The 15,134-nt window shown below is 43.1% G+C and overlaps 1 protein-coding gene across 3 annotated transcripts in view; it reads right to left on the bottom strand.

The window, feature by feature from the left end:
- The window catches only part of LOC140736822 (putative ferric-chelate reductase 1), a 43,163-nt gene extending 30,816 nt beyond the window's left edge, over window positions 1-12,347 (bottom strand). For 2 of the 3 annotated variants that reach the window (XM_073062766.1, XM_073062768.1), the window contains exons 1-3: window positions 12,195-12,347; window positions 5,355-5,553; window positions 2,418-2,572 (exon numbers count right to left, since the gene is read on the bottom strand). In XM_073062766.1, the coding sequence (XP_072918867.1) occupies window positions 2,418-2,572; window positions 5,355-5,553 (354 nt within the window). In that variant the 5' untranslated portion in view covers window positions 12,195-12,347. The remainder of the gene's footprint in view (window positions 1-2,417; window positions 2,573-5,354; window positions 5,554-12,194) is intronic. The other variant, XM_073062767.1, reaches the window with a different exon arrangement.
- Window positions 12,348-15,134: the final 2,787 nt, after the last annotated feature.

Raw genomic sequence — 15,134 nt, 5'->3', positions numbered from 1 at the left:
TCAAGATGTTCTACCCTTACTTGACCCTCCAAAAATCACTTCACATTTAAGAGGATTAAATTTCATCTGCCATTGCTCTGCCTGGCTTACCAATTGCCCAACATTTCCTAGTCATCAACACAACCAGTCACTGCATCTGCACAGTTGATAATCCAATCTCAAATTTGCATCCAAGTCATTAATGTACACTACAGGCCACAGGTTTCCAATCATAAAAACCCGCCATCACTGTGTCTCGCATTAACAAGCCAATTCTACATCCAAATTGCCAACTTGCCTTTGATCTTGGGATCTAAACTTTAGCAACAGCCCTCCATATGGGGCCTTGTTAAAGGCCTTAATGAAATCCTTACAAACCCACATCCGCTGCGCTGCCCTCAGAATATTTAGTTAACTCTTCAAATACTAGTCAGATGGGAATTCCCATCAACAAATCTATCCTATAATTCTGATCAAACCCCACTTTTTCGAGCATAGGTCACCATCCTCAGAACAATTTTCAATAATTCCCCTTCCAATGACATTAGTTTAAGTGACTTATAATTATCTGATTTATCCTTGCTGCTCAACTTGAACAAAAAAAAGTACAATAGTCACAGTCTTCCAGTCATTTGGAACCTCATCTGTGGCCAATGAAGATTTAAATATCTCCATCAGGACCTCAGCAATCTCAGTGAAGCCTGGGATAAATCTCAGCAGATCCAAAGGATTTGTCCACCTTAATTCTGCCAAGGCATTTACATCCTCCTTTATAAACTTAATATGCTTAATTACTACCTTGTCCTTGTCCTCTGGCTCCATACACAGTAGACTGTAGGATACTTAGTCCCATAGCAGAGGTACCTTAAACTAGGTGCCATTGTTGTGGATGCAAAAAAAAAAATTGAGTGGATACAAGGAAGAAGTTTCTCAAGCAGAAGCCATTTGGACTGTGAAACACACTGCCTGACTGCCAACTACTTTTACATACCTAGATGAACACTGGGATTGCAAAGCATGGAAGGCTACAGACCAAGTAGCAGTAAATGGGATTAGTATAGAGCAGAGGTTCCCAATTTTTTTTATGCCATGGACCAATACCATTAAGCAAGGGGGTCTGTGGATTCTAGGTAAGGAATCCTTGGTATAGAGAGATACTTGAAGGATGGTGAGCTCAGAGCACTTCTTTGGTATCTGGTACAGTGATGAAAGAATACCAAGGGGCGATAGTAAAGCACTGAGGGCAAATTTAAGTCACTAATAATTTTTCCTCCACAGTTTGCTTTGTCCTCCACCCAGAGATCAGTACTAAGTGGAAGACCAGAATTCATTGAAGCACTGGTACTACAGCTACAAGACTAGGAGGCTAATAGTGGGATTAGATCAGTGAACACAGTCAATAAGCACAGAAACACTGGGAGATAAGTAAATTAGATCCAAATTCAACATTCCTGTGTTTATTATTTTAACAAGCTGCATTATGAGATACATCACATGTAGTAGTAGTAGTAGAGTCTTCTACTATGGCAATTGATAGTAAAATGTGGTTATGCAGTTGCCATACCAAGCCGCTCATGGATCCAAACTGAACGCATTTTTATGCTGCATCAATTTTTTAAATTGGTAAGGTTAGACAGGGAGACGCTTAATTTTTTTTTTAGCCTCCCGAGGAAATGGAGGCATTGGTGAACTTTCTTGGCAATGACTAGGTGGTTAGATCCAGGCAGGCTCTTGGCAACATTTGCACCTAGGAGCATGAAGCTCTCAACCTCAACACCATTGTGCACAGAAGCATGTGCAGACCCCTTCTCCCTTCTTTCTGGAGTCAACGACTAGCTCTTTTGTTAATTCATGCCACCAAGATCTCTCTCCTTCCTGTACCCTAACTCATTTTAGATATAGCCCACAAAATAACTGCAGAGAACTGTGAATATAGCTCAGCACATCACAGGAACAAGTCACCCATCTACGGATGCTGCCTGTAATTCTCACTAACTCAGTTAAACATCCAATATAATCAACAACCTCGCCCATACTAGTCATTCTCTCTACTCCTAACAGGCCGAGGATAAAAAAACTGAAAGCATGTACCAACAGGCTCTAGAACAGTTTCTATCTCACTGTAATCAGACTGTTGAACAGACGTCTTATACGACAAAATGGATTCTTGACCTCATAGTAAAGTGCAAGATCACAATTAACCTTATTGTTTACCTGCACTGAAATGTTTTTCTAGCTGTTCCACTTTATTCCGTATTGTTATTGTTTTAGCCTATTCTACCTCAACTCACTGTATAATGTTTTGATTTGTGTGAACATTATGCAAGACAAGCTTTTCACTGTTATCTTGGGACGTGCAACAATAATAAACCAATGCCAATTTATTGTTGAAGGATTCAGAATATCACTGACAAAGAATGACAGTTGCAATAACTTACAGCGTAGGTAGCCCCATTAACATCACAGCTAAGGAGTTGAGCCTGAGAATCGGTTGTAGTGAATTTGCCAAGTGGAATTGTCGAAGAGGACTGGGTGTTCCGAGCTTCCAGCATAAATCCTCTAAAGGTTTCACTCGAATTGCCTTTCAATGTCACTTAAAAAAAAGGTGCAGTATTCAGCATTAATTGAAGTTAGATGCTTCAATTTTTTTTTAAGATGGTTACCAGATTTCAGTAGGAAAAACCATACATAGTAAAATTTGCAAAATGTTCCAAATAAAATCGACAAAAGACAAACGAAGCGCATGATGTGAAACTCCATGCCCTTCCCTTGCAGATTTCCAACTTGAAATTCTTGAGTGTACAGTGCAAAGGACCAGGTCGCTCAGCACCTCCTTTCTTCTGCCCCCCCCCCCCCCACTCCCCATCCCACAGAGGGAATAGCTTTCTGGAATGGAAACCTCCTGACCAAACATGCATTAAAAAAAACTCTCTCTCTGGAATAGACTTCTTGCACAGTTTCATAACAAAGGAAGTCTCACTTCCACCATAGATTTAATGTTTTAAAAAAGAAATCATAGAAACACAATGGCATTTTACAAAACAAGTCTCCGCAGGAAATGAAAAGATAGAATATAAACAATTTTGGAAATACCTGAGTCTGGCAAAAACAATGGAGAAACAGTTAGTGTTTCAGATCAATCATTATTCAGAACTAAGACAACCGACAAGTTATACCACAGAGAATGAAAAACATACCCAAAGAATGGTGTGATACTTTGGGGATGGAAAATTAGATACAGGATTTGTAGCATCTGGCATTACTTTTTCCCCCCAAAGCGGATAGGTAAAACTAATCAAGGGCACTACCAAATTACAAGTGTCACTGGACAAATATGGTCTCCATGAAGGGGCCCAACGACATTCTTTATGAGGTTCTGAGCATCACAGGTATGGATCAAACAGAAAATATACATCTGATCCATTGACAGAAGAGGTACTGCAGTTGCTAGAAATCTAGAACAATAGACACAAGGTGTTGGAGAAGCTCAGCAGGTCATGCAGCACTGGCAGATGGGAGTAAACAATCAATGTTTCGGGCCAAGACCATTCATCACGACTGGTCCATTATTTCAATTTGGGGCAAGCTCTCACTTTTTGTTTAATTAATAGTACTCTAAAATGAATATTTTTCCTGTATTGGAGGGAAATGTTGGTGAAGTTGGGGTACACAGCCACAATTGATTTTTGTTCATTAACAATATGGGACATATGCAGGGTGAGAATTATGAAGTGGAGGGAGGGGGTTCAGGGTAGGATGAAACAGAATTTCTTACACATCATCTATTTCCTGCATCTCAGCTTTAACGCATTCACCTGAACAGCAGGAACAAAGTTCCACTGCTCCTTGCCTTCCACCTCATCAGTGTCCATGTTCAACAAATTATACTTTGCATTTCTTGCCAGCTCTAATGAGATTCCACCACCAGCCACACGTTCTTCTCCTTTTTCCAGAGAGCCACATCAGCATACTTCAGAACTACAAAAGGAGTCACTCATTTTGACTCCCTGATTCACTCTTCTGTCCCCACTTACTAGTCCTTTTGTAAGACACTTTCCCCACACAGATGCAAGAGTTATAATACCAGAGTTTTCACCACCCATTTTCAGTCTTTTTATTCCCCCAGCTAAAGCAGCATTTCACTTGCACTTCCTGTGGTCTAGTGTCCCGTACTCTGGAGAAATCAAATGCAGATTGGGCATTTGCTTTGCCAGACAGCTATGGGCACAGTCTGCAAGCGTTGCTACCATGTTCTCCCGCTGCTTCTCTCATCACTATCTATGCACCATGCTTCCCCCATGAGGTGGTACCTGCTGTACTTGTCCCAGTTGCTAAAATTTAACCAGACCCACTACCATGTTAATTCAGTATCATGCTCCATTTCTGACCTCAGTCTGTCTCCAGTCCATTTACAATGAGGCCCAAGGCAGCTCGAGAAGCAATACCTCATCTTCCATCCGGGCACACTGCAGCCTTCCAGACTTCATATCGAATTCTCCAATGTTAAATAACACTTTTTATCAAGGTGAGCCAAATCTCCCAGCCCATTTCTGTTTACTTGTATCAGCCGGCCTACTTGGTGTATTTCAGCAGACCAGACCTCACAATATTACATGGTTTATAACTGCCATAACAGCCACGTTATTCCAGCCCATCACAGCTATTCCCTTTGTTTCACAAATTGGCCACCTCCGACCTCTGCTATTTAGACTAGCCATTTCCGCTCCTTGGTTGGGATGGTCTGAAAAGACAACAGTGCTGCATGACATGTTAAATGCTTCTGAATTTTTTTTTTTTGTTGCAGTTTTTATTTCTCTCTGACATTTGGCAAAAATACACAGTCATCAGCAGAGGAAAAAAAAAACACCAGGCACTACTGCTTGAGACACATGGCTGAAGGGTTTTTAACCTGTGGTTACAGATGGATCCAAACCACACACTCCTCCAGGCTTCCATCTTTATCAAATGAGAAAACACAAAATACTCTGCAGATGCTGGGATCAAAGCAACACGCACAACACGCTGGAGGAACTCAGCAGGTCGGGCAGCATCTGTGGAAATGAACAGTCAACGTTTTGGGCCGAGACCCTTCATCAGGACAAAGGGTCTCGGCCCAAAACATTGACTGTTCGTTTCCACAGATGCTGCCTGAGCTGCTGAGTTTATCAAATAAGACACATCCCGAGATAAACCTTTCACTCCATATGATAGCATAAACTGCCATTTTATACAATCATCGCAAAAAGCTTCAAATTATTTGCACTCCAGAAGGGAAAAGTAGTTAACTTGCAACAAAAAGTGACCAGATATGCAATTAAATTTCATGTATTGCACAAGTTTCATCTGCAGTTTAGATCCATTCACTCATGGGGTACCTTGAATCGTATCTCCTGGATTGAAGGTGGTATTGCTTGCAATGACTTGATATGGAGCAACAGATGCCTGTGCAGCGGCCCCATGGCTGGGCAACATAGATTCACAGACAGCACCAACGTTTCCATCTGGATACCCAGAAACGTCCACTAGGAAGATGGAAGTAATAAAAAGCACCACAAAACAAGTATGGCCTCCCATCTGCCAAGAGAGAAAAATAATGTTAGCCAATTCTGACCTGCTACCACCCAATAAAGAACTTATTTTCCTCACAGAGTTAAAAGAAGAGTACATAAATATTAAAAGCTGGAAGGTACTCAGACCAGGAAATACCAGGACAGCTCGATTTATTTGAGTGTTAGCCAAAAGCAAGACTACAAAATGATTTTCTGTATCTAACAACAGCTATTGTAATGCTTCACAGCAATTAAACACTGCCTGGATTTCCATCATGGCAATGTAGCTTTACCAAATCAGAAGCAGTAATTGTATACTGTATATACCCACATTGCAATGAATTGTTAGCAACACCAAGACTAGACTACATGACAACCTGTGAAGTGCCCAGAGAGTCCAAATAAAAATCAATTGAAGCTAGGAATATTAAAATTTACATTTATTTCTAATTGAGATTTTTGTATTTAACCAGGCTCAAAAAGGTAAGAAGAACCAATCTTACTTAAATTGTAGGTAAAATTCCTGGCAGTTCCAATCGCAACCAATTGATGGGAACCCAAGCTGCCATAAAGCTACTATGAAACACAAGATCAACACATACAAAATGGTGGAAGAGCTCAGCAAGTCAGAAAGCATCAATGGAGGGATATAAGCAGACACTGTTTCAGGCCAAGACCATTCATCAGGACTGTAAAGGAAAGATGCAGAAGCTAGAAAAAGGTGGGGCAAGGGGAAAGACGACAAGCTAGCTGGTGATACACAAGACCAGGTGAGGAGAAAGGCGAGTGGGTGTGGAGGAGAGGAAGCAAGAAGCTGAGAAGTGATAGGTTGAAGAGGTAAAGGGCTGAAGAAGAAAAAAAAATCTAATAGTAGAAGACAGTGGACTATGGAAGAAAATGGAAAGTGGAGAGAGACCAGAGGGAGGCGATGAGTAGGTAAGTACAGAAGGGATGAGAGGGTAACCAGAACAGGGAATGTAAGAGAGAGAAGGACAGAGGGTGATCAATGCCTTATTAGACTTCAGCATTACTTTTATACATTCAAATACTCTTGAAATGAATGCAAATATTGCACTTGCTTTACTTACTACAGACTCAATCTGCAAATTGGCCTACAGGGAGTCCTACACCAGGATTCCAACTCCCTTTGCATTTCCAATTTCTGAATTCACTCATTTAGAAAATAGTCTACAGCTTTATTACTTCTACGAAAAAGCATGGCATGCACTTCTATACACCATGTTCTATCAGCCAATTTTTTGCCCATTCTCCTAATCTGTTCAAGAACTTCTGCAAACTCACTGCTTCTTCAACACTACCTGCCCCTCTACCTATCTTCGTATCATCTGCAAACTTGGCCATAAAGCCATCAATTCTTTTATCCAAATCATTGACATAGAACATAGAAATCTACAGCACATTACAGGCCCTTTGGCCCACAATGTTGTGCCAACCATGTAACCTAATCTAGAAACTACTAGAATTTCCCTACTGCAAACACCTCTATTTTTCCAAGCTCCATATATCTATCTAAAGACTCTATTGTACTCTCTATCACCGTCATTGGCAGTGCATTCCATGCACCCACCACCGTGTGAAAAACTTGCCTCCGACATTCCCCCTGTACCCACATCTAAACACATTAAAACTTCACCCCCTCGTGTTAGCCATTTCAGCCCTGGCAAAAACAGCCTTTGGCTACCCACATGACCAATGCTCATTATCTTTACACCTCTATCAAGTCACCTCTCATCTTCTGCTGCTCAAGGAGAAAAGGCCAAGTTCACACAACCTATTCTCATAAGGCATGCTCTCCAATTAGGCAACATCCTTGTAAACCTCCTGGACACTCTCTCTATAGTATCCACATCCTTCCTGTAGTGAGGTGACCAGAACTGAACACAGTACTCCAAATGCGGTCTGACCAAGGCCTTCTATAGCTGTAACATCACCTCACAGCTCTTGTACTCAATGCCACGGTTGATGAAGGCCAACACACCATACACTTTTTAACAACACTGTCAACCTGCGCAGCAGCTTTGAGTGTCCTGAGGTCTGTGTCCATAAGATCTCTCTGAACCTCCACACTGCCAAGAATCTTAAATTAATATTATATTCTGTCATCATAATTGACCTACCAAAATGAACGACTTCATACTTATCTGGGTTGAACTCCATTTGCCACTTCTACATCCTATCAATATCCTACTGCAACTTCACAAAGAGGAGGGGTCCCAGAGCAGATCCCTATGGAACACCACTGGTCACTGAACTCCGTCAGAATACAACCATCCAAAACCACCCTTTGTCCTCTGTGGGCAAACCAATTCTGGATACACAAAGCAAGGACTCCTTGGATCCCTTGCCCCCTTATTTTCTCAATGAGCCTTGCATGGGGAACCTTATTAAATGCCTTACTGAAATCCATATACACTACACCCACTGCTCTACCTTCAATGTGTTTTGTTACATCCTCAACAAATCCAATCAGGTTCGCAAGGCATGACCTGCTCTTGACAAAGCCATGCTGACTACCCCTGATCAGATTAGGTCTCTCAATGCTCATACATCCTGCCTCTCAGGATCTTCTCCAACAACTTGCCCACTACTGAAGTAAAAGTCACTGGTCTATAATTTGCTCGGCCATCTCTACCCCCTTTCTTGAACAAGGAAACAATATTTGCACCCTCCAATCCTTTGGTATTTCTCCCATCCCTACTGAAGGCGCAAAGATTATCACTTCCCACAGTAGCCTGGAGTACATCTCATCTGGACCTAGTGACTTATCTAACTTAATGCTTTACAAAAGCTCCAGCACATCCTCTTTCTTAATGTCTATATGCTCAAGTCTGCTGCAAGTCATCCCCACAATTGCCAAGGTAATTTTCCCTGGTGATTACTGAAGCAAAGTATTCATTAAGCACCTCCACTACCTCCTCAAACTCCATGCACAAATTTCCCCTATCGTTCCTGATTGGTCCTATTCCCACATGGCTCATCCTCTTGCTCTTCACACACTTACAGAATGCCTTGGGGATTTCCTTAATCCTGCTCACTAAAACCCTCCCATGGCCCCTTCTAAAACTCTTAATTTCATTCTTAAACGCCTTCTTGACAATCCTGTTTGCTCTAAGGAGATGCCAGACAATATTAGGGAAGCTAAAAATCACCCATCACAACAACCCTATTATTATTGCACCATTCATGAATCTTCCTCTATCTGTTCCCTAATGTCTCTGTTACTATGGGGGGGGGGGGGGGGGCAAGGGTCTATAAAATCACCTAGTAGAGTTATTGCTCACTTCCTGTTTCTGACTTCCACCCACACTCAGTTGAAAATCCCTCCGTGACTTCCTCCTTTTTTGCAGCCGTGGTACTTTCCCCGATTAGCAATGCCACGCCCCCGACTTTGTTCTTTGCCTCCCTCCCTGTCCTTTTTGAAACATCCAAAGCCTGGCACACTCGGCATCCATTCCCGCTCTTGAAACATCCATTCCCACTCCTGAGACATCCATGAGCTAGAGTTGGCTGCACTTCCCGCAGGTGTAGTCATCAGACACCATCAGGTTCCATGAATTCCCACATCTTGCAAGAGGAGCATTCCACTGCCATATCTGCCATCCTGCCTGCACTGTCCAATGGGCAACAAGACTGAATCCGCAATAACAAAAGGAAAGAAAAACTACTCTTCTTGCCCATTTCTTTGGCCTCAGACTCTTGAGTCAAAGCCTCCAAAGTTCCCACTCTGACTCTGGCCCCCACTCCAACGATGGCCACCCTGCTAGACCCCATTTCTCTTATGAATTAAAAAAAAACCCATGCAGGGAGAACATCGTGTTTGGTGGTACTCCGCCTGCCTTCTGCTGCTGATTCTCTATGTTTACATACGGCAAGAAAAGCAGCAGTCCCAACACAGTCCCCTGCAGAACACCCATGAGTCACTGATAGCCAACCAGTAAAAGTCCCCTCTATTCCCACTCCGATTCCTGCCAGTCAGACAATCTCCTATCCATGCTAATACCTTTCATCTAAGGCCCTTATCTTGTTTACCAACCTGTGCAGCATCTTGTCAAAGGCCTTCTGAAAAATCCAAGTAAACAATATCCACTGACTCTCCTATATCCATCTTGCATGCTATTTCCCCAAAGAATTCCCACAGATGTTAGGCAAGATTACCCCTTGATGGAACCATGCTGACTTTGGTCTATTTTATCACATACCTCCTATTTTATCAAGTACTCCGAAACCTCATCTTTGATAATGGACTAACTTCTTGCCAACCACTAACTGGCCTATAACTCTCTTTAAGAAAGGAAGGAGGAGTGACATTTGCAGTTTTCCAGTCCTCTGAAATCATTCAAGAAGCCAGTGAGTCTCAAGAAAATCCCCCACCACTAATACCTCCACAATCACTTCAGGTACCTCTTTCAGAACCCTTGAGTACAGACTTCAATTTCTGAGGAAACTTGGAATTAAATTTTTAAATTGGTTAACACTTCATCGTTATGTACTCATCATTCCCTCTTACAATTTATAGTGGTTCATAGGGCTCACATGTCTATAGATAAGCTATCTCGTTTTTATTCGGATATACCTCCTTTCTGTGATAGATGTAATAATGGAGAAGCTTCATTAATTCACATGTTTTGGACATGTCTGAGCCTTGAAAGATACTGGAAGGAAGTATTCGAAACTTTCTTGGTACTTTTCAAGGTAAATTTTAAGTCTAACCCTTTGACTGCATTATTTGGTATTGCTGGAGGAAAATACTTTATTTTGGAGACACTATTTGCATATTTCGGCTTTTACTTCTCTTATAGCTAGGAGGGGCTCTTGCTTAAATGGAAGGATGCTGTTCTGCCTACTCATGCTCAATGGTTACGGGATGTTATGTCATGCTTAGATTTAAATAAGATCTGTTGTTCAGTTTTTGAATCCAGCCAAGCCTTTTATACATTGTGGGGACCATTTTTGAGTTATTTTCAAAACCTTTGGTTTGTTGTAAAAGTACAGATGGTGGCTAATAATATATTTTATATGATAAGGGTTTTCATCCCTTTTTTTCTTGCTTTTCCTAACAGCTCTGACTTTGGTAGTGGGTTTAGATTTTTTTCCTGTATAACAAAATTATTATATTTCAATATTACGATTTAATTTAATTTTTATGAATACAGGGTTTTGTGATTGTAACTGTATTTTAATACAATGTATTTGGTACTATTTTATTTTTTCTTTTGACTTATAATATACATCTTCTTGTACTCTGTATTCCTCCATGCAGAAACTAAAAAATATTGAAAGAGAACCCTTGGGTACAGAACATTTGCTTACCATCAACCCCTGAAAACTAATCAATAAACTTCAAGTCCTAGGGCTCGATACGTCCTTGTGCAACTAGATCCTTCATTTCCTCATTTGGAGACCCCAGTCAGATTGGACTGGCAACAACGTCTCCTCCACAATCACCGTCAGCATCGGTGCACCACAGGGCCATGTGCACAGCCCCCTGCTCTACTTGCTTTATACTTATGACTTTGTGGCTAAGCACAGCTCCAATGAGATATTTAAGTCTGCCGATGGCTCCACTGTTGTTGGCCGAATCAAGCAGTTTTGGGCCCCTTATTGAAGGGAGGGAGGTGCTGGCATTGGACAGTGTCCAGAGGAGGTTCACCAGAATGATTCTGGGAATGAAAGATTTAACCTAGGAGGAGCTTGATGCCGGTAACTATTGGAGTTTAGAAGAATGGGAAGGGATGGGGGAGGAGGAGGGAGGGATAATCAATTGAAACCGATTGAATATTGAAAAGCCTAGATAGAGTGGACATTGCCAACTAGGACGAGAGGGCACAGCCTCAGAATTGAAGGACATCCCTTTAGAGATGCAGAGGAATTTCTTTAGACAGAGGTTAGTGAATCTGTGAAATTCATTGCCACAGACAGTTGTAAAAGGCAAGTCATCAGGTATATTTACAGTGGATGTTGATAGCTTCTCGATTAGTAAGCTCATCAAAGATTACAGAGAGTAGGGAGGAGAACGGGTTGAGAGGGATAATAAAACACCCATGATAGAATGGCATATTCAATGGGGTGAATGGCCCAATTCTACACTTAACGTCTTACGGTCTTCAACCTCATTTCAACTCCCATTCAGTCTGATTAACCTTTCACTATTCATATTCTCTCACCCTTCCTCATTACAGATACCCCCCACCTCCACTGTTCCCCCCCATGTTCTCCACAGATACCCACTCCCTACACTTCCCAGTCCAGACACATCCACTCTTTCTGTCGAATAGATGGTGCGAGGAAACTGGAGGTGGGCAGTACTTCATTCCGCCGGTGAACCGACCGAGAGCTGTTCCCGGGGGAAGGTGGAGTTGGCGATGTTTTCATACGAATAATCAAGACAGAAGCTCCCCCGTGAAGAACAACAAAGATTATGCAATCGCTTGACACAATCTACAGAATACCTCGCCCAAATGTCCAACGTTATTTCCATTCACAATTGACGCTTCCTGCGGTATATGTAACAGGGAAAACTGAAAACCTTACCGGAAGTCGATGCACAACTAACTGTTACTCTACTAGTTAAGCGATTAACTATTGTAAAGTATCGACCTGAAGCGAATTGTACCCGGACAAACGCAACATAGTTGGACACCTTACCTTACCAGCTTCCTTCTAGCACCGCATTTACCACGTGAAGGAAAAAGTGAGATCGTGTGTGCAAGATTTATACAACGCTAGCTCCACCCACCGCTGACGAAAGGGTTGTTTATAATAAACGAATTGTCATTCTCTCACAATTGTAATCCGATCTATTTGGCAGTGGGCGCTGATAAATGTTTCTCAATAGAGTGAGTTATCCTTTCTTTGCAGTGATTGCAATCCGCCTGCTTCTCGGCTCACTTGCACGCGTCAGTGAAGAATTCCCCAGAATGGTGCCTCTGTGTCCCATCGCGCGTCACCTCACTCAATCCCAACAAAAACAAGAAGAGTCGAACAACATCCAAGGTGAGAGGAACCAAGTTTTCGGTTCGCATTTCTGAAATAATCCCATAGAGTGTGTGTCGGAATACATCTAATGACATGATGGCGCGGTATTTTGATCAACTTAATTAAAGTCCACCGGTGACTGATCTTACCGTCAACTGTTTCTACGCCCGATGTGCTTTGTTTTTGCTATTTTATGCATAGTTAGCATTTTTTTAAAACCAAGACAATACCATGGTGCAAAGACTAACTTTTCGGGCAGCATCTATGGCAATAGACTGAGGCCGGGGCTCTGTCTCCAATCGCCTTTATACCGGGGTCGGGGGGCGAGTCCAGACAGGTATATGTACGTAGTTCACCACAATGTCAACAAAATAGAGAGAGTACAGAGGAGATTTACTAGAATGTTACCTGGGTTTCAACACCCAAGTTACAGAGAAAGGTTGAGCAAGTTAGGTCTTTATTCTTTGGAGCTTAGAAGGTTGAGGGGGGACTTGATAGAGGTATTTAAAATTATGAGGGGGATAGATAGAGTTGATGTGGATAGGCTTTTTCCTTTGAGAGTAGGGGAGATTCAAACAAGAGGACATGAGTTGAGAGTTAGGGGGCAAAAGTTTAGGGGTAACACGAGGGGAAACTTCTTTACTCAGACAGTGGTAGCTGTATGGAACGAGCTTCCAGTAGAAGTGGTAGAGGCAGGTTTGGTATTGTCATTTAAAGTCAAATTGAACAGGAAAAGAATGGAGGGTTATGGGCTGAGTGTGGGTCAGTGGGACTAGGTGAGAGTAAGCGTTCCGCATGGACTAGAAGGGCCGAGATGGCCTGTTTCTGTGCTGTAATTGTTATATGGTTATATATGATTACATTAACCATAAGGGTCGAATAAAGTATACTTGAAATATGAACACGCATTGATTCTGTCTCAGCAAACCATCACAAACCTGCTGATTATTTGCAAACACGAGGAAATCTGCAGATGCTGGAAATTCAAACAACAACACACACAAAATGCTGGTGGAACACAGCAGGCCAGGCAGCATCTATAGGGAGAAGTGCTGTTGATGTTTAGGGCCGAGACCCTTCGTCAGGACTAACTGAGAGGAAAGATAGTAAGAGATTTGAAAGTAGTGGGGGGAGGGGGAAATGCAAAATGATAGGAGAAGACCGGAGGGGGTGGGGTGAAGCTAAGAGCTGGAAAGGTGATTGGTGAAAGTGATACAGAGCTGGAGAAAGGAAAGGATCATGGGACGGAAGGCCTCAGGAGAAAGAAAGGGAGGGGGGAAGCACCAGAGGGAGATGGAGAACAGGCAAACAACTAAATATGTCAGGGATGGGGTAAGAAGGGGAGGAGGGGCATTAATGGAAGTTAGAGAAGTCAATGTTCATGCCATCAGGTTGGAGGCTACCCAGCCGGTATATAAGGTGTTGTTCCTCCAACCTGAGTTTGGATTCATTTTGACAATAGAGGAGGCCATGGATAGACATATCAGAATGGGAATGGGACATGGAATTAAAATGTGTGGCCATTGGGAGATCCTGCTTTTTCTGGTGGACCGAGCGTAGGTGTTCAGCGAAACAGTCTCCCAGTCTGCATCAGGTCTCACCAATATATAAAAGGCCACACCGGGAGCACTGGACGCAGTATACCACACCAGCCGACTCACAGGTGAAGTGTCGCCTCACCTGGAAGGAATGTCTGGGGCCCTGAATGGTGGTGGGAGGAAGTGTAAGGGCAGGTGTAGCACTTGTTCCGCTTACAAGGATAAGTGCCAGGAGGGAGATTGGTGGGAAGGGATGGGGGGGACAAGTGGACAAGGGAGTCAGGATGAGGCTTTTCATTCCAGGATGAAGGAGATGCCTTCCTTTTTTAAACAAAGGGGCTTCCCTTCGTCCACCATCAACTCTGCTCTCAAATGCATCTCTCCCATTTCCTGCACATCTGCCCTCACCCCATCCACCTGCCACCCCCCTTGGGATAGGGTTCCCCTTGTCCTTACCCACCACCCCACCAGCCTCCAGGTCCAATGTATAATTCTCCGTAACTTCTGCCACCTCCAACGGGATCCCACTACCAAGCACATTTTTCCCTTCCCCCCCTTTCTGCTTTTCGCAGGGATCGCTCCCTACGCAACTCCCTTGTCCACTCGTCCCCCCCATCCCTTCCCACCGATCTTCCTCCTGGCACTTATCCTTGTAAACGGAACAAGTGCTACACCTGCCCTTACACTTCCTCCCTCACCACCATTCAGGGCCCCAGACAGTCCTTCCAGGTGAGGCGACACTTCACCTGTGAGTCGGCTGGTGTGGTATACTGCGTCCGGTGCTCCCGGTGTGGCCTTTTATATATTGGTGAGACCCGACGCAGACTGGGAGACCATTTTGCTGAACACCTACGTTGGGTCCGCCAGAAAGGGGAAGGAGGTGTCAGAAATGGACCAGGTAAATTTGAGGGCAGGGTGAAAGTTGGAGGCAAAGTTAATGAAGTCGACGAGCTCAGCATGCGTGCAGGAGGCAGCGCCAATGCAGTCGTCGATGTAGCGAAGGAAAAGAGGGGGATGGATACCTGTATAGACTTGGAACATGGACTGTTCCACAAAGCCAACAAAATGGCAG

This window comes from Hemitrygon akajei, chromosome 12 (genome assembly GCF_048418815.1).
Source record: "Hemitrygon akajei chromosome 12, sHemAka1.3, whole genome shotgun sequence".
Lineage (NCBI taxonomy): Eukaryota > Metazoa > Chordata > Chondrichthyes > Myliobatiformes > Dasyatidae > Hemitrygon > Hemitrygon akajei.
Note: the sequence above shows the minus strand (reverse complement) of the source record. Positions and strands in the feature narration are given on the sequence as shown.